This window comes from Oncorhynchus kisutch, linkage group LG11 (assembly GCF_002021735.2).
Source record: "Oncorhynchus kisutch isolate 150728-3 linkage group LG11, Okis_V2, whole genome shotgun sequence".
In the NCBI taxonomy this organism is placed as follows: domain Eukaryota; kingdom Metazoa; phylum Chordata; class Actinopteri; order Salmoniformes; family Salmonidae; genus Oncorhynchus; species Oncorhynchus kisutch.
In genome coordinates, this window is record NC_034184.2 from 70,198,673 (window position 1) to 70,219,479 (window position 20,807).

The 20,807-nt window shown below is 40.4% G+C and overlaps 1 protein-coding gene across 3 annotated transcripts in view; it reads left to right on the plus strand.

Moving 5' to 3' along the window:
• Nucleotides 1-17,665, plus strand: part of rheb (Ras homolog, mTORC1 binding) — a 30,650-nt gene extending 12,985 nt beyond the window's left edge. For 2 of the 3 annotated variants that reach the window (XM_020494056.2, XM_031836222.1), the window contains 6 exons: nt 5,790-5,857; nt 6,247-6,329; nt 10,214-10,270; nt 10,357-10,404; nt 16,505-16,586; nt 17,092-17,665. In XM_020494056.2, coding sequence (XP_020349645.1) covers nt 5,790-5,857; nt 6,247-6,329; nt 10,214-10,270; nt 10,357-10,404; nt 16,505-16,586; nt 17,092-17,184 — 431 coding nt within the window. In that variant the 3' untranslated portion in view covers nt 17,185-17,665. The remainder of the gene's footprint in view (nt 1-5,789; nt 5,858-6,246; nt 6,330-10,213; nt 10,271-10,356; nt 10,405-16,504; nt 16,587-17,091) is intronic. The other variant, XM_020494057.2, reaches the window with a different exon arrangement.
• Nucleotides 17,666-20,807: the final 3,142 nt, after the last annotated feature.

The following is a 20,807-nucleotide window of genomic DNA, read 5'->3' on the forward strand; positions in this document are numbered from 1 at the left end:
CTCACACTACACACACACACACCCATACAGTACCAGTCAAGAGTTTGGACACACCTGCTCATTCAGGGGATTTTCTTTATATTTACTATTTTCTACATTGTAGAATAGTGAAGACATCAAAACTATGAAATAACACATTTGGAATCATGTAGTAACCAAAAAAGTGTTAAACAAATCAAAATATATTTTATATTTGAGATTCTTCAAAGTAGCCACCCTTTGCCTTGATGACAGCTTTGCACACTCTTGGCATTCTCTCAACCAGCTTCATGAGGAATGTTTTCCAAAGGTCTTGAAGGAGTTCCCACATATGCTGAGCAGTTGTTGGTTGCTTTTCCTTCACTCTGTGGTCCAACTCATCCCAAAGCATCTCAATTTGTTTGTCGGGGGATTGTGAAGGCCAAGTCATCTGATGCCGCACTCCATCACTCAAATTTTTGATCAAATAGCCCTTACACAGCCTCTCATTGCTCACGTAGCGCTCTGGCACTCAACGCCCTTTCCTCCAGCTCCGCTAAAAAAAACAGCCTCTCTGAATTCGCTCCAGAATTTTTTTGTTTTGAAAATATAATTTAACAAACTCCCCATCTATCGTAAGAAGCTTGGGCTCCCGAGTGGTGCAGCGGTCTAAGGCACTGCATCTCCGTACTAGAGGCGTCACTACAGACCCTGGTTCGATTCCAGGCTGTGTCACAACCACTCATGATTAGGAGTCCCATAGAGTGGCGCACCATTGGCCTTTGGTCTTTAGTGTTTGGCCGGGGTAGGCCGCCATAGTAAAGAATTTGTTCATAACTGACTGGCCTAGGTAAATAAAGGTTCAATAAAAAATTATTAATTTCTACATCTACAACATGTCATAGGCTTCATCAGAACCCACCTGATGATATTTGGCACTGTGTTAAACAACTGTCTTTGTCTCTAATCTATTGATGATCAGATACTTTAGTTGTAACTTGCTCTGTTGCGCTCACATTTTACAGTTGATAGAACACTTTAGCACTTACAAACTTAGACTCCTCTTTTTTTTAAATAAAAATATCAATTCTGTATAAAGCATGTAAAGTGTTGGTCCCATGTTTCATGTGCTGAAATCAAAGATTCCAGAAATTCTCCATAAGCACAAGAATGTCTCTCTAATTTTCTTCACAAATTTTGTTTACATCCCTGTTAGTGAGCATTTCTCAATTGCCAAGATAATCCATCCACCTGATAGGTGTGGTATATCAAGAAGCTGATTTTAAATAGTATGATCCTTACACAGGTGCACCTTATGCTGTGGACAATAAAAGGCCACTCTAAAATGTGCAGTTTTGTCACACAACAAAATGCCGGGATGTTTTGAGGGAGCGTGCAATTGGCATGCTGACTGCAGAAATGTCCATCAGAGCTGTTGCCAGAGAATTGTTTTAGAGAATTTGGTAGTACATCCAACCGGCCTCACAACCGCAGACCATGTGTAACCATGCCAGCCCAGAACCTCCACATCCGGCTTCTTCACCTGACTAATGTGAAGAAATAGCCTAACAGTTTATCAACATTTTAAGCTAAACGTTCTGATCTGTTGCGTCAGCCACATTGCTTAAAAAATATTTTTTGATGCTAGTTGTTGTATTAATTTGGGATCTATTTCATCCTACAACTTTCTCAGATGGTTTGAAATATTTATTTATCACACAGAATAGAATAGGTTGACTTTTGTACAATGGGTGATAGTAGATTGACATAGGCTAGTGCTTTTGCTGTTTGTGAGGCCTACTCATCTTGTTGGCTGATGTCGTGTCTTTACTATCATTAAATGAAGACTTTTAGTTTTATCAAAGATTCTCTGTAATTTAGCATTTCGTGATGAACTAATCAGGCAAATGTAATTAACGAGGAAGTCGGGGCACCAAGGAAAATATTCGGATTACAAAGTCAAAGTTTTCCTAATACAACTTTTCAGATATTTTAATATCTGATCAATTAGTCTTCTTAATGAATTAATTATTTATTTTACCTCACGTTAGTCTCATTCCAAACGTCGTAAATTGTTGGTTATCTGCACAAACCCAGTCTTCACTATGAGTCATCCATACATCAATTTCCTTAAATAATTGATTTATTAACTAACTAAACAATCACAGAAGTGCACACACAAACAAAGTAAATATGGTTACAAGAAATGATAGAGGAATGTGCCCTAGTGGGCTAAACCGGCATGGCGGCTTGTTAGACAAAAGGGGAGTGGGGGTCACTACAGAGTTGATCATTCTAACAATTGAAATGCAAATCCTTTGCACATGAATGCTCACTCATTCGGGAACAATTGCAAACAATATGTATATTTACGCTCAGTGTGTCGTTGGGATCTCTGTTGAAAAGTTTGTTTCTGTTGGAGAGTGTCCGTCCTCTCTCTCTCTCTCTCTCTCTCTCTCTCTCTCTCTCTCTCTCTCTCTCTCTCTCTCTCTCTCTGTTGTGGTTAGAATAGATAGTTCAGAGTGACATTCATTCATGTCGTTATAGAATATATGTTTCGGCGGTTGTCGGTCTTCCCGTTCAATGATACCGAATTCCTAGCTGCAGACTAGTAATTAATATCAAAGACTTGTTCTTATTCTGTCGGTATCGATAGTCTAAGAGTTTAACCACGTGGGATGGTTAAAAGATTCAGCAGTCTGTTCTCAAACCTTTGTCCTCTCGTAATTGAGAGCAACATGGTCTGTTGAGAACTTCTCAAAGTGGGGTTTTTATTCGGAATTGCAGAAAAAGCTGCATGATGCCAGGTCCTAACTGTGCTCCTGGGCGGTCCTCTGATTTAGTTAAACTCAAAGGGGAATTGGAGTTCCCTTCATTAAACAGTTCAAAATCACATTACACATTTTTACAAACAGTATCATCCTCACTCATTCATCCTATAGAACAATTAGATGTAAACCTCATTTCTGAGGCTATTACAGTGGGGCAAAAAAGTATTTAGTCAGCCACCAATTGTGCAAGTTCTCCCACTTAAAAATATGAGAGAGGCCTGTAATTTTCATCATAGGTACACTTCAACTATGACAGACAAAATGAGAGAAAAAAATCCAGAAAATCACATTGTAGGATTTTTAATGAATTTATTTGCAAATTATGGTGGAAAATAAGTATTTGGTCACCTACAAACATGTAAGATTTCTGGCTCTCACAGACCTGTAACTTCTTCTTTAAGAGGCTCCTCTGTCCTCCACTCGTTACCTGTATTAATGGCACCTGTTTGAACTTGTTATCAGTATAAAAGACACCTGTCCACAACCTCAAACAGTCACACTCCAAACTCCACTATGGCCAAGACCAAAGAGCTGTCAAAGGACACCAGAAACAAAATTGTAGACCTGCACCAGGCTGGGAAGACTGAATCTGCAATAGGTAAGCAGCTTGGTTTGAAGAAATCAACTGTGGGAGCAATTATTAGGAAATGGAAGACATACAAGACCACTGAAAATCTCCCTCGATCTGGGGCTCCACACAAGATCTCACCCCGTGGGGTCAAAATGATCACAAGAACGGTGGGCAAAAAGAACTTGCACAATTGGTGGCTGACTAAATACTTTTTTTGCCCCACTGTATATAAACAGCGTTATGGTAATGTGGCCGTATTGTCTCCCATGAGTTTCACAAAATTGTACCAAACGGACCAGTTCGTAGCTGGATTCTTCACCGATCTTTTATACCTTCTCCAGAACATAAATGTTGACTTTTCTGCCGCCAGTTAAACACCCTTACACTTACATGAGGATAACTCAGAGTATGCTATTCTGTTCTTCTGAAATAGACTACATTTTCTTCATATCATCCTTCTTTAGACCTGTCTAAAATAAGTAATGGATTTATTGTGAAGGTGTAGGATTTATTAGACTTTTTAAAATGGCTTTTAGGCTATGTGTGGAAGCCAGGAGATGCTAGATGTGTTTATGTTAATTAACAGTCAATCACAGTGAGACCGACAGTTATTTGCTTGACAATCACCGGCTGACGAAATTTCGTGACCGCCACAGCCCTAATCATGATACACGTTTTTGGTATGGCATTGCTCCCGGAGAACACAATTGATTGTATGGTACAGTAGCTTCACAAAGTCCTAGGTTACATTTGTGTATGTGTGTGTGTGTACCTGCCTACTGTATCTACAGTGCCTATGGCTCGGGAAGCTTCCATCCATGCAGCCCCCGGTGAAGGGAACGTTCAGTTATTTTTAGCCAGCCAGGGCTTATTTTTTTCTGAATGAAAAGCTTGATTTGCCTCTGCTGCATTCTCTAAGCCAAGAACGTAGAAGGATTACCATAATAAATTGTGCTACAAACATGATTCTACTATACTACAGTAGCGATGTGGATTTGGCTGGCTTTCCTTTTGTTTGTGTGTGTGTGTGGTGCTTAAATAAGCAACTGTAGCAAACCCCCTCAGTTAGTTTGAGGCCCCAGCCCACCTGCCACACAAACACACGCACAGCTCCACTGTCACCCAAAGAAACAGCCCATTCAGAATCTGTCTCAGTCCCAGTCCTGCCTATTCTAGTCGATTACATACATCACTTTCCTGTGTTCTGACATCTCAGCGCCACATGAAATGTTGCCCCACTTGTCTCTCTCTGCTTCACTAACTGACTTGTGGTGTTCTCACTCAAAGCGACGTAGAGAAATGGCCTCCTTAATTGTGATGGAGGTGTTCTTTGTTGCTAATTGTCTGCAAAAAAGTATTTAGTCAGCCACCAATTGTGCAAGTTCTCCCACTTAAAAAGATGAGAGAGGTGTGTAATTTTCATCATAAATACACTTCAACTATGACAGACAAAATGAGAAGAAAGAAAATCCAGAAAATCACATTGTAGGATTTTTTATGAATTTATTTGCAAATTATGGTGGAAAATAAGTATTTGGTCAATAACAAAAGTTTATCTCAATACTTTTTATATACCCTTTGTTGGCGATGACAGAGGTCAAACGTTTTGGGGTTTTGGGGCTGTTGCTGGGCAACACAGACTTTCAACTCCCTCCAAATATTTTCTATGGGGTTGAGATCTGGAGACTGGCTAGGCCACTCCAGGACCTTGAAATGCTTCTTACGGAGCCACTCCTTCGTTGCCCGGGCGGTGTGTTTGGGATCATTGTCATGCTGATAGACCCAGCCACGTTTCATCTTCAATGCCCTTGCTGATGGAAGGAGGTTTTCACTCAAAATCTCACGATACATGGCCCCTTTCATTCTTTCCTTTACACGGATCAGTCGTCCTGGTCCCTTTGCAGAAAAACAGCCCCAAAGCATGATGTTTCCACCACCATGCTTCACAGTAGGTATGGTGTTCTTTGGATGCAACTCAGCATTATTTGTCCTACAAACACGACGACTTGAGTTTTTGCCAAAAAGTTCTATTTTGGTTTCATCTGACCATATGACATTCTCCCAATCTTCTTCTGGATCATCCAAATGCTTTATGTACTGGCTTAAGCAGGGGGACACCTCTGGCACTGCAGGATTTGAGTCCCTGGTAGATGATCAAATATGATAAAAAATTATAGACCTCTACATGCTTTGTAAGTAGGAAAACCTGCAAAATCGGCAGTGTAACAAATACTTGTTCTCCACCCTGTAGTTGTCTGGCATGAGTACCAAAGAGTCATTCTATATCCCAACCGAGTTGTAATGTCAATGTGTGTAAGATCATGATAATGAATGTTTTTCACTGTCTATTGACAGGACTGTAGATGGGTAGAATGATTTAGGAACTCCCAAGTGCAGTACTTTAGTTATCTACCTTTCTCTTTCCTCAGCATTTACAAAGATGATCACAGTGAATGGTCAGGAGTACCTGCTGCAGTTGGTGGACACAGCCGGACAGGTGAGTCCTTCTTACCAGTAGAGAGATCACTCGCATATCAGAATGTTGTGGTCAGACTGCCAGTGGGCCACTATATTATGTGAGCTCTAATGTAATTGGCAGAAAATAGTTTTTTAATACCAGGTGTAGATTATATTTCCAAATGTTTTTTACCTAGGTTGAAGACTACAAGGTTAAGACAACGGGATTGCTAGTTAGCAACGGCGCTAGTAGTTAGCAGCGGCGCTAGTAGTTAGCAACGGAATTTGTTTATTTCTGAACGCTTCCATGGAATGATTACACTGTCTTGTATTTTTTACCTCAATTTTTACTATCATAGAACATCTACTTTATAAGAATTCAAACCTTTTTGTTTCAATATGAACCCTTTTCTTTTACACTCTCGGCAGGATGAATACTCCATTTTCCCACAGACCTACTCCATAGACATCAACGGCTACATTTTGGTGTATTCTGTCACTTCTAATAAAAGGTAGGTAGCTCCGCTCGCCCTCTCCTTCCTTCACACTGCTGCTAAAGCATTGTTACTGCAAAATTAACCCATGTGGATTCATCCCTGAGAGATCTAGCCGCTCAAGGTTTCTCTGAATCGATCTAGTGTTTATCTCTCTAGTAAAAGGCATGAATCAACCATTGACGCTATTATTGATCTGTGCATTATACGTCTGTCTGTATGCTATTCTATAGAACAGGGCTCCTGTATGTTGTAGTACAGAACAGGTATTCCTGCGTAGCTAAAATAGATGTAGCATGGATGTGAATCAGAGATGGTCATTTCGAGCTGTGGGTTTGCGCATGCAGGCGTGTGTGTGCTAACTTGCCTCCATATCAGCTGGAGATTTAAATAAAATGACTCTATCTCTCTCCTCTCTCTTAACCACACCATTTATTCTCTCTTCCTCGCACCGGGCATTTCTCTCCATCCAACTCTCTCGCCTCACTCCATCCATCACTCAATTACTCGTTCCTTTTCTCTCCCTCTCTCTCTTTCCTTCTCTCTCTGTTAATATGAGAATGAAAAAGTGAAAGTTCTCCTGGGCGCAGCAGTAGAAATCGGATTTGGACAGATTTAAAGGGGAATAACGGCACATTGTGAAAATGTGTCTATGTTCCTAACTCCTGGACTGTCTTGTCAAAGTGTGTACCTTTCTCACTTAGGGAGGGCGAGGTAGAGCGAGAGCTGCTAGACCCCCCCCCCCCCACTCACTGTAGTTCTAAATAGAACTTTGTGGAATAACTCAAATCTACAAATAATCTCAACGTTCTGTCACAGCAAAAGTACTACATTCGGGAAGTCCAATCGATTGTGAGATGTGGCATGCACATTATGTGATCAATTTGGGTCGCGGGTTCACAATATGACCATTTCTGAGATCTCAACCAAGCTAGTAGGAAAGGAGCCAACCTAATCCCGCCTACCACTTTTACATTGCAACCTCATTGGACATAATTTCATCTGCCAATCAACATTGTCCATCTTCCCTCTCTGACTGTAGGCTACATCCCTCGTTGCACGGTGTAATCAGATCATTATGGCAAAATATACAGTATCTACTAAAATGAGAGGGAAAGACTAGGGAGTGTGCAACATAATGTGAATTTCATAGGAAGACACATGAGTTATAAGGCAAATGTATGCAAATGTGTAGTTAGATTGTAACTTTCCTACAGTAGCCAGCTGACAGCAAACATATTGTTGTGAAATCATTTTGGCTGCAGATATAATAGACAGCCTAGACACTGATGCGTGCGTCTATTGAAATGTGAAATATATATGCTCACTGTCAAAGTATTATTAACTAATATTTACATGTTCAAATCTGCAGAAGAATGACAATCATTTACTCAATTATACAGGGGACTTGCAAGAGAATGTTATAATGTAGGCAGAATTTGATCAAATGGAAAAGTATTCTTACAGCCTATGTTTGCATCAAATACCCTACTCCTTAAAAAGTAATGTATTGATTATATATAGCATATGTGATGAATTATGATCACTGCAATCAGCAGCTACAGTGTTGCTCATTGGATTACCATAGAACAGACCATGTGAAAGTTTATAAAGACAAAAGGCGGACACCTGGAATTATTTTAATTGGATGGATGGTTGACATGAGAAAGGTAGGCGGATATTCTGATCTGAAATGTGGGTGAAACTTTGCTTCGGTGTACAGTACATTGTCACGCCCTGACCTTAGAGAGCCTTTTTATTTCACTTTTGGTTAGGTCAGGGTGTGATTTGGGTGGGCATTCTAGTTTTCTATTTCTTTGTTGGCCGGGTAGGGTTCCCAATCAGAGGCAGCTGTCTATCGTTGTCTCTGATTAGGAATCATATTTAGGCAGCCTGTTTTCTACCCTAGTTTGTGGGATCTTGTCTTTGTATAGTTGCTGTTTTGTTTTTTGGGGGTTCATTTAATGAAGTACGATGAACACTTTTCACGCTGCGCTTTGGTCTCACTCATTCAACGACAGACGTAACATACATTCAGAAAGTATTCAGACCCCTTTACTTTTTCCACATTTTTTACGTTACAGACATATTCTAAAATTGATTACATTGGTTTTTTTCCTTGTCAATTTACACACAATACCCCATAATGACAAAGCAAAACAGGTTTCTAGACATTTTTGCAAATGTATTCAAAATACAAACGGAAATACCACATTTACATAAGTATTCGTGCCCTTTACTCAGTACTTTGTTGAAGCACCTTTGTCAACGATTACAGCCTTGAGTCTTCTTGGGTATGACGCTACAAGCTTGGCACATCTGTATTTGGGGAGTTTCTTCCATTCTTCTCTGCAGATCCTATCAAGCTCTGTCAGGTTGGGTGGTGAACGTCGCTGCACAGCTATTGTCAGGTCCCTCCAGAGATGTTCGTTCAAGTCCGGGCTCTAGCTGGGCCACTCAAGGACATTCAGAGACTTGTCCCGAAGCGACTCCTGCGTTGCCTTAGCTGTGTGCTTAAGGTCGTTCTCCTGTTGGAAAATATATATAAATATATTTTAGAATAAGGCTGTAAGGTAACAAAATGTGGAAAAGGGGAAGGGGTCTGAATAGTTTCCGAATGCACTGTACATTTCTCCAGCTCGTTAGATGTGTTTCGTGCACGGGACTTGAACCAGGATGAACTCCCACCTTGTAAAAGCCTTATAGCCTATTGCGCAATTTATATATTCCAAAATTCTTTGCTTGGCAGAGATCTCAGAGAAGGTACAGTTGTGAACCCGCGACCCACATTTATCACATAAAATGTATATGCTATATCTCACAATCGATTGGACTTCCCGACTGTGTATTTTAGCTGTGACAGAATGTTTATATTTTTTGTAGATGTGCGTTATTCCACAAAGTTTTATCTAGCGCTGCAGTGAGGGGGGGGGGGGGGGGTTAACCCTGTAACTTAACCCTGTAACTTACAGTTAACCCTGTAACTTAGCTCTCGCGCTAGCTTGACCTCGCTATCCCTGAACGAATCCGAGTTGTTTCGAAATGTCCCGTTATTCCTCTTTTAAATACAGAAGTGCATCAAAGCTGCACTTTCTCTCCTGTAATGTCTCGACTTCAGACATCTTAAATGACAACAGGATTCATACTGTGTCAAACTCTTTGTCCTGTGTAAGACCATCATACTGTAGTCTAGGCTAGAGAGTGTGTTTAATCCTAAATACCCCTGGGTCCTATGGTAGTTGCCATGGGAGCGGCCCTAGGGAGACTTTCCCTGGAGAAAGCTGTTCCTAACCACATCCCATCACGTCTCTCTACTTTCCACTGGCCAGTTAATGCTGTCAAGTTGACTTAATGTCTCCATTGCTTTATGCATTTCTACTGACCAGCCCGGGGCTCAACATTCATTATTTAAATTGCGTCTCAAACCATGCATCAGGCCTGTCTGTATTATATACAGTGGGCCTCTACATTACAACCTATGGCACAGATTGATGGTTCTTCTTGGGAAAGATTTGCTATGCTTAGTAGCCTATCATACAGATTCAAGCAATGGGTCAACCGCAACCGTCTTTGTTAGGCAACGTTCGTTAATGTACTCATCACACACACACATACGGAGCGGCCGGGATAGGAGAATGCAGCCATTTGACATGGATTATTGTGTCGGACCACACTAAATTTGTCAATGTCAACCTTTTCTCCCATAAAGGATGCATTTAAGCACGAGAGAGAGTTTTCAAGTCTTCTAAGTTTTTACCTTTGGAAGATTTCTTCAGAGAATTGATTGTTGTGTTGATACTCGTCTTGTCTACAGTACACTAGGACTTTGTTGAATGTTTTCACTTGTTACTTTGCCTGTTAAATAAAGGTTTGAATGACCTTTTTTTTGTTTTCTGCTGCAGTTTTGAAGTAATAAAAGTTATCCACGAAAAATTATTGGATATGGTTGGTAAAGTACAGTAAGTACCTTATTCTCCTGTCTGTAAACATTTCTATCTGCTTAATACCTGATTAATATGACTAACAGGACTTTTGTCTCCTGCAGAGTACCCATCATGTTGGTCGGAAACAAGAAAGATCTACACATGGAACGGTACTGTATGCCACACACACACACACACACACACCGATAGTCTTCCCAGAGGAACCAGACAGTTTATTCCATTTTCAGCTTTAAATTAGATTTAACTGGGATTTAATGTTCTTACTGTCCGTCGTTATGTTTGTACGAGTCCGTGGAGACCTGTTCAAAGACATTTAGTTCACAGACAGGACCAAATGGAGAGAAAGTATATTGCTTCAGCAGAGGGTGGGGGGCTGGAATAAACCTTTAGGACTTGATCTGCTGGAGTTTTATAGGCCTTGTCATAAAATCCCCACATCTTGCCATATTTGGCAGGGAGGGGAAATGTATATGCCATTTCCCTGGCTGTCCTGTCTCTTTTAGACTAGACTACTGGCCTATTTTAGACCTTGACGCTAGCCTGGGAAACTGGACCAGTCTGCTCTCAGCTGTCTTTGGCTCTGACTCTGTTTTAAAGACTGCAGGATCAGGTCGGTCTGCTGTGTGGTTGGGTCAGAGTGACGTTAGTTATACCTATTTCAGACAGAATTTACGGTATAAAATATAATAAATCAGGCAATGTTTATATGACCACATTTTTACCGGCATACTCTATGCCTTGCATCCTGTTATGCAGCCAGCACTGGTGACGGGTGGGAGTAGGGGTGTGCAGATTTGTTTGGGCATCTTTAAAAAAAAATGTATCCATTGAATATACAATTATGTTACTGGTCTGTGCAGCCTATAGGCTACATGGCTACGCCAAGCAAATTAAATCAATAGGGGGGTTCTACTAAGCTATATGGAATTGTTTTAAGATGGTCATATCAAGGATCATTTAACTATTTGATTTGGAATTTTAGGACCCGTTTAGATATTTAAAATAAAAGCTAACACTTTACGTTGTGACACGGCCATAACCATGTCATAATATGTCATAACAGCAGACATAACTTGTCAGAACCTGTTATAATATGATCATAACACTGTCATGACACATATTTTAACCTGTTGTGACATATATTGTGTTATTGTATAGCTGGTTATGAAACCTACATAGAGTGTAAAAATCGACAAACATACCACAGTAGTTCTTTTATGGCTGGTTATGACACCTACATTAGGGTGTCAACCTACCACACAAGGCAAAACATTCCATTACATCAGTGTCGTGTCTTTGGCTATGCCGGATTAAGTGATATGACATGTTATTCTATAAAATCCTTTCTCCGTAATTAATATTACCTGATTGAGCTAATCATGTAAATGTAATTAACTAACGAAATAATATTTATAGAGCTGTTATCTTCCGAATAAACTCTTAAAGACCTAGTAATATTTTCCATCAATAGCAGTCAATATTCATCGTCACCTTAATTCAGTCTCAACCAAGAATTTACAACTTTGAGATATCTTCACGAACCCTGGCTAACAAGTAGAATCAGCAATGCAAAATTGGGTTTAATTATTTATTTACTAAATACCTAACTAATCACGCAGAATTAATCATACCTTGATTATAAATTACGTCATAAAGGAAAACGTCCCTAGTGGGCGAAACAGATATGACAGCTGGTTACACAAAAGAAAAGGGGCTGGGTTTGAGTGAAAGAGCGGGAAGACTGAGGGACAAAGGGAGAAGCTGTGCTATCGTAAATACAGTATCTTATGCATTCTAAATGACCTCCCATTTGGAAAAGGAAAATGCAATAAATATTTACTCTGAGCTGCGCTTCGGTAGGTTGGTGGTAGATGGAAGGCCGTGTTGCCAAACCGAGTCCTTTGTCCTTTGGAGAATGTCTCTGGTGGTCAATTGGATACGTTGTAGTAACGTCATTGTGTGGTAGCTGTATACTTTGTATGTTCTTTCCTAGCCCGCGTTTGCAACTGCTGTGGCTAACTCAACGGCTAGGAGGTATCACTTCTGTAGTGAATAAGAGTTCAAAGTTCAAACCATTCGCAACCAAAGCTCACGCTGAGGTTGGCTTAGTTCTGTAGTTGACATGTTAGTCCTTTTAACGCAGAGGCTGCAGACCTCACGTACTTGGAACAGGAGTTTACATTTTCGTCAAGGCTTTATATAGTGGAGCGAGAAGGGTGTGTCTGAAAGGTTTTATAACCCATGTCTCTTCACAGGGGCGGGCCACTGATTGAGCAGAGCATAAGGTTAGGGAAAACCCAAATCTCTCATTTGGAAGCTAAAATTACATTTAATCTCTTCACCAATAATTTCATATTCAAACATTTAAATTGAACAACAATTCCATGTGACTCCGATAACTACAATGTGCAGACTTTCCACTGTAGAGTTTGTCTTCCTATCATTGAGGAGAATGTCCCAGATGACAACCGAACTGACATCATATTCATTAAGTACAACCGCATATGTTCAATTGGTCGGATTACCAGAATATAGTTCATTTCCCCCCACCTTCTGATGTTCCCAGAATCTCTATGTTAACCAAGGAGTTTTCAAATGTCACATCAGTGGGGTACAGAGAGGAAACAGGGGGAAGAGGTATTTATGACTGTCATAAACCTACCCCCAGGCCAACGTCATGACAATAGCCTACGTCCCAACAGTATGTTTATGTTATATATATTTATTTATTTTATTGACCATATTAAATTATAATTATAAATGATTGATGTCATTGGTGTCAGACATGCACCTACATACCCCAATGCTCTGTGTCTGATGACTGGGATGAATGCAGGAGCAGATTTCAGGAGCAGGACAAGACACCCTCTTTGTGACTGATGACTGACATAAAGGCATGTATGTGACAGGCCTAAGTGGCTTATATGATCATGATGGTCATAATACTTCTTGACAATGACAAAGTGTATTTTTGTTTTTCCAAATAAAGTGACACATGACTGTAAATAATTCATTACAACAACAATGGATTTAAGAAACACACTTTCCAATGAAAGGAAACTTCTTGGCAGGGAAAAAAACAAATTTAAATAAATGTGGGTTTTGACACTTATGTAGGTGTCATTACCAGCCATAAAATAACGCAATATTTATTTGTTATTTCACCTTTATTTAACCAGGTAGGCCAGTTGAGGACAAGTTCTCATTTAGCACTGCGACTTGGCCAAGATAAAGCAAAGCAGTGCGACACAAACAACAACACAGAGTTACACAAACATACAGTCAATAACACAATTGAAAAAAAGTGTATATATACAGTGTATGCAAATGAGGCAAGATAATATATAATATAAATAATTACAATGTAGCACTTAAACACTGGAGTGACAGATGTGCAGAAGATGAATGTGCAAGTAGAGATACTGGGGTGCAAAGGAACAAAAATAAATAACGGGATGGGGATGAGGTAGTTGGATGGGCTATTTACAGATGGGCTATGTACAGGTGCAGTGATCTGTGAGCTGCTCTGACAGCTGGTGCTTAAAGTTAGTGAGGGAGATATGAGTCTCCAGCTTCAGTGATTTTTGCAATTCGTTTCAGTCAATATATGTATTAAATAATATGGGTCATGACAGTGTTATGACCATATTATGTCATAACACAAGTTATATAAGCTGTTATGCCATTATGACATGGTAATGACTGTGTCATTATGTGTTATTACACTGGGCGTTAAGTAAAGTGTTACCCCCCAAAAATGTATACAAATATTTGATGAAACATTGTATTTGGCCTTACTGCTATTAGCCCATAGAAAAACATTGGATAATAGATTTATACATGGAAAAACCGATGGTCAAAAAGAAATCAAAAAGAAGTTTTGTTTTTAAGTGTCTGTCCTAAATCTGAGAGATATCAAAAAGAACAGGAAATTATTATGTTTTTTTTATCCATACAAAAAAAAGAATGTTAGGCACTAAACTACATCCATATGTACTTCCACTATCTTCAGACCTCTTGTGAGACCTCTTGGATGTCCTAGAGCAACAACCGACATGTACTGTACGTGTTCGTTAGAGTCTCATCTTACCATAGATTGGTCATAGTTTCTAGGCCAAACCGTTTGGACGCTACAGATGTTTTTGTGAGAAGACTGGTTTTCAGGATGTCTCATAGTCTGGCAAACACCGCTGTAGCTCAGCCACCTTCCAGCGCAGATGCAGACACAGCCCATGCAACAACAAATAAATATATATATATATAGCTTAAACAGACAGATTTTGTTGGGGATTTTTTAATGATTATGTTAATTAGATGTCCGCACGGGTGTGGACATAGACTCTAAGGGGTTAAACAGACAAGACAAACTTACATTCCCCTGCCCTGATCACATTCAACACAAATATATCACTACAGACTCTGGTTCGATTCCAGGCTGTATCACAACCGGCTGTGATTGGGAGTCCCATAGGGCAGTGCACAATTGGCCCAGCATTGTCCTGGAAAGGCCGTCATTGTAAATAAGAATTTGTTCTTTAACTGACTTGCCTAGTTAAATAAAGGTTAAATTTTTTTTAAATACAAATGTAAATATGTTATACTAAGAATGTAATGGAATATAACAGAATCAAATATAAATATTTTTAAATATTTGAGTGTCCGAGGAATGTGTGGAACCGCTGTTATTCTTAAACAAGTGGTATTTTTAAACCAGAGACCGTGTCCTTATTTTTTAGAGTTTGTTTACTTTAGAAACCTTAGAATCTGCTCTTTCCGACCTTGTATAGAAAGCTCATTTCTGAACTGGATGATATGAGAAAGTCCGGTTTTAAGTTTAAAAAAATTATCCAGATTGTTGTTCTTTTTCAGCTTGCTAAGATATCATGCACATTGTTAGCTTGCTAACTGACATGATCCACTTCCCCTGTGTGTGTCATTTCTTACCAGGCCTGAACAGTGCACTCTGCTTGCTCAACACACTTCTGAAAATGGGTCACTCACTCATAGCTCTCCCTCGTTCCTCCTCCCTCCTTTATTTTTCATCCATCCTTCCTCCTGCCTCCTCTATCATTCCCAGAATAAACAGGAAATGTAGCACAGCCAGCTCATGGTGGGAAGTAGTAACAGCTACTCTGACATCCCTTCCACACACACACATACACATGCACACATCAACCCACGCATGCACACACTCTGGCCCCATTATGATGATGTGCACGCTGTAAGGAGTGTTGAAGGGATTCATATGCTTCTCAGTGTGGCGTGAGTACAAACACAGACACACAGGAGCATAGTAGCCCTGGGGCCGGCTGGAATTCTATTAGCCAACTAAAGTAATCAAGGCATTACTGATCACTTCCTCTCTCTCTCTCCCTTTCTCTCTCTTTCCCTTTCTCTCTCTCTCACTCTCTTTTTCTCTCTCTTTTTCCCTTTCTCTCTCTCTCTCCCTTTCTCTCTTTTTCCCTTTCTCTTTCTCTCTCAATTTTTTTTCAATGTATCTCTTCCTCTGTCTCTCCTAATGACTTCTCCGTAGTAACGCATACCTCCCAAACTATCATTCCACCCTGAAATAGACTAGAGACTAGATATATACAATGTAACATACATTGTATTGTTTACTGCTTAACAGTACAGTATATCGCCCTTTATCTTCTAACTGCATTATCGTGTGTGTGTGTGTGCGCCGACAGATCTCATTAAACAAGGGCTGGGAAGGGTTTGCGCCAGGGCAAAGTGAGGAACCGGCTGAACCTTAGGATGAATCAATAACTCCAGGCTATTAAATCCCAGGAGTGAATGTTAGGGATGCAGAGTGCTGTAGTACAGTTACACCAGTCAGCAGATACGCCACTAGGCTATAAAGCCTATAGATTTTGGCTCGGCTGAAAAAGACTCATGCGATGCAGTTAAAATCTTAGCATCGCAATACTATCTAACCTGGTCCCAGGTCTTTTTGGGCTGCGACCATAGGAGTTGACTATAGAGGACAAACTGATCTTGGATCAGGCTAGTGTAAAAAGACATGGAGGAGAGATGGTATAGTGAATGCCTGGGACAGTATAGGGAGAGTGACCACAGATCAGTTTCTCCATTAGTGCATTATACAGGTTATAGACTGTTGTGTTACAAGCAAATGGTGTTCACTGTGATATTGGGTTCCCCTCAGTACAAACAGGAACTGTGGGTGTAGGCTGTGCTGCTGTTACAAGCTAATTGTAGTCAATGTGATATGTTTTTCCCTCTCCTCAGTGTAATCAGTTGTGAAGAAGGAAAAGCGCTGGCTGACTCATGGAACGCAGCATTCATGGAGTCCTCCGCTAAAGAGAACCAGGTGATGATGATGATGACACCAGCCACTCCCAGATAGATATATAGTTTGGCCAACTCTGTTTTGACATCTAGTATTGTAATGGGTGCCATCTTGGCACAGAATGTTACAAGGCAATTACAGTCTAGTTTGAATTTAAATTGAAGAGCAATCTAAAGGAAGGAACATTTGTTGCCAACATGGCCTGGACGCATCAATGCATCATTCAACAGAATTGTTGCTATTTCCCTATTGTACCACAAGGGGCATGTTGGATCCATTGATCAATGCTACTGTGTTGATGATATCAAAATAGTGTTTGTATCAAATATTCCTCTCGTCATCTAGAATGTTTGGATTTCCTACTTTCTTTATATCCTAGCAATAACAATGAATCTATCAACTTGGTTTACACTAGATTGTAGCATTTGCAAGCACAGAGCAGAAAAAACACCCGTCTGTCTGTACAGCCCTGTTGTTGTGATATGACATTTCCTCCCTCTGACTTCCTGTTTTCTGTGTGAGTCAGACAGCGGTGGAGGTGTTCAAGAGGACCATCCTGGAGGCGGAGAAGATGGAGGGGGGAGCCCCCCAGGGCAGGACATCCTGCTCCCTGATGTAACCCTCCTTTTCCCTGGCCCCCCAGGCCCTTGAACACCGTCCCCAACCACAGCACTGGACACTGGGAAATCCCTCTACTTGAAGTGGCTAACTGCCTGTTTTCCTCCCTCGAGAAACATCTGTCCTTTTCTTTTCTACATTTCTTTTTTCATTTCCAGAAGGACAGACGAAGACTTCGACATTAAGCGTAACAATCGATCCCAGCTTAGGGTACTCCCGTCTTGCTCCCCCCGACTTCCCCTTTTTCTGAGAAACCAAATGTGGTGAAATATCTAGCCTTACTACTCCTCATTTAAAGCCTGTAATCTCTTTTCTACCTGACCTCCCTGCCCCTCCCTTCCCCTTGAAAAGTTTGTATATTGTATTTCTTAAAATGTTATTATTATGGCCACTATAGTTGGCCAGCATTCATTTGCTAGTCTAGTGAATGTTGATTCTGTTTTTTGATTGTAATCATTAAATCAGCATATTGTTTCACTAGAGTTTGATTTTCTTATTTCTCAAAATTTGCTGTTTTTTTGTTTTATACAAATTAGCAGAATACACACGAAGGTGTTTTGATATATCATATACTATATGAATTATATAATGTATATTTTCCCTTACCAGAGATAAGGGATTCAGTATTCTACTTCCAGTTGGCTCCTCTACCTCAGAACCTGTCAACAGGCTGATGTTGCCACTCAGTCAGGGATGTGCCATTACACTGCCCCACACATTCACTCACGCCAGCTCTCAGAAGGGGGGGGGGGGGGGGGTGATAATTAACGTTACCAAGGAGAAATGGAAACCTGGTGAGTTGGAATAATATGTGTCCACGAGAGATCTACTACTCATTATATTCCACTCTTATTTGCCAGTTGGAGATGGTTTCTAATTATAGGATTCACAATTCACTTCTAGCTGTTCTTTCCTCCATAGAATACATTAATTTCATTGTCGGAGACAGAGGCTTATCCAGAAACAACCCCAACCCCCCGCAAAAAAATGTGTATATATGCAATATATACACTACCGTTCAAAAGTTCGGGGTCACTTAGAAATGTTTTAAAAAATGGCCATTAAATTAACATCAAATTGATCAGAAATACAGTGTAGTCATTGTTAATGTTGTAAATGACTATTGTAGCTGGAAACGGACGATTTTTAACGGAATATCTACATAGGTGTACAGAGGCCTATTATCAGAAACCATCACTCCTGTGTTCCAATGGCACGTTGTGTTAGCTAATCCAAGTTTATCATTTTAAAAGGCTAATTGATCATTAGAAAACCCTTTTGCAATTCTGTTAGTACAGCTGAAAACTGTTGTCCTGATTAAAGAAGCAATAAAACTGTCCTACGTTGAGTATCTGGAGCATCAGCATTTGTGGGTTCGATTACAGGCTCAAAATGTCTACAAAGAACTTTCTTCTGAACTCGTCAGTCTATTCTTGTTATGAGAAATGAAGGCTATTCCATGTGAGAAATTGACAAGATACTGAAGATCTTGTACAACGCTGTGTACTACTCCCTTCACAGAACAGTGCAAACTGGTTCTAACCAGAATAGAAAGAGGAGTGGGAGACCCAGGTGTACAACTGAGCAAGAGGACAAATACATTAGTGTCTAGTTTGAGAAACAGATTCCCCACAAGTCCTCAACTGGCAGTATCATTAAATTAACTATTTTTGGGGTCCCTGTCTTTCAAAGATAATTCGGGCCTCCCACTCCTCTTTCTATTCTGGTTAGTGCCAGTTTGCGCTGTTCTGTGAAGAGTTGTCCGCAGCTTTGTATGAGATCTTCAGTTTCTTGGCAATTTCTCGCATGGAATTGCCTTCTTTTCTCATAACAAGAATAGACTGACGAATTCAGAAGAAAGTTCTTTGTTTCTAGACATTTTGAGCCTGTAATCGAACCCACAAAGGCCAGTTTTATTGCTTCTTTAATCAGGACAACAGTTTTCAGCTGTACTAACATAATTGCAAAAGGGTTTTCTAATGATCAATTAGCTTTTTAAAATTATACATTTGGATTAGCTAACACAACGTGCCATTGGAACACAGGAGTGATGGTTTCTGATAATGGGCCTCTGTTCGCCAATGTAGATATTCCATAAAAAATTGTCTGTTTCCAGCTACAATAGTCATTTACAACATTAACAATGTCTACACTGTATTTCTGATCAATTTTATGTTATTCAATGGACAAAATATGGGATTTTCTTTTAAAAACAAGGACATTTCTAAGTGACCCCAAACTTTTGAACGGTAGTGTATATATTTTTTTTATTGGTCCGCGGGCCTACAAAAGGTTGTTTCCCATTCCTGCTCTAGGTACTTGGGGAGATCAAAAGGAATGGATCTAATATGGCAAAACAATCCTGCCCACAGTTTTATTTCTAAAGTCATACTATAAAAAAAATCACAACACCTGTGATGGAAACACAAACAGTACAGTTTTATAAATGCCTGACAGATTATTTGTTCATTCGACATTAAACAAACGCGTACAGAAGTCAAACTGGGAGTTTGAGCAGTTATTCTAAGGTTGCTGCATACATTCTCGTTTTTCCTAATGAATGGCACAGGGTGGTGAAAGTGCACTGTGTCCAATCCAACACCTGCAACTTGTGCTAAATTAGGTTATTTCTCTGAATTGAATCAACCGGACTCAGAGGTAAACTTCAACATGTCTTTACTCCAAGACTGTCGGTGTAACAAGAACTCTGCATTGTATACGGACATGGTGACGTCATATCAGTACGTCACATCAATACACGACCCCCCCCCCCCCCCTTACTTCAGTGATAATGCTGAGAAGCCTATGTTTGGATGATATATTGTTGGTTTTAACCAATCAGCGTCCAGGATTAGACCCACCCATTGCAATTCGATATAAACTTCAGTCAACCTGACATACACAACACTTATTCTTAGCTGTACAGAAACCTGTGTCCTGTTGGTAGTGGACCCAATAGGTCAGTGGCGACGTCCTGCCACGGCCCGTCAGGTAGCACTGTGGGTCTCACGGGTTCTGGCACGTCTGGTCGTGCTACAATCTGGCAACCATGACATGACTTGACATGTCTCTCTGCGGCCTTGTCCCTGCCCAGCCACCATACTTTACTCCTGAGAAGTTTTGTACTTACAATGCCCTAATGTCCCCCGTGAGCTAAGGCTACATGGGGCAAAACAATGGCTTTTCCCCTTAGGACTAACTGTCCAATTACACACAGTTCATTTGCTATAGGTGCATTTGCGTGGCATGTCTCCTAACACCCAGTCTGAATAGCATTTCTCGCCCCTCTTAGCGCTTCATCTGTAGCCAATGCTTCCTCCACTTCCACTTCCCTTGTGGTCATTGCACTTGGAGTTGCGTTCACAGCTATAAATCTCACATACTCCTCTGCTCCATGTGTGTGTGATTCTTTCACTGCAGTCACTCCGAGTAGACGAGGGTCAGCGATGTTGCTTTTCCCTGGTATGTGGACAACACAAAAGTCATAAGGTTGGAGCCTCAGCACCCACTGTTCTATGTGAGTGCATGGCTTTGAGTGAAGACTGTAAATAGCTTTTAACGCCTTGTGATCAGTCACTGAATCAAATTCCCTGCCATATACATACGGGTGTAGCTTTTCACAAG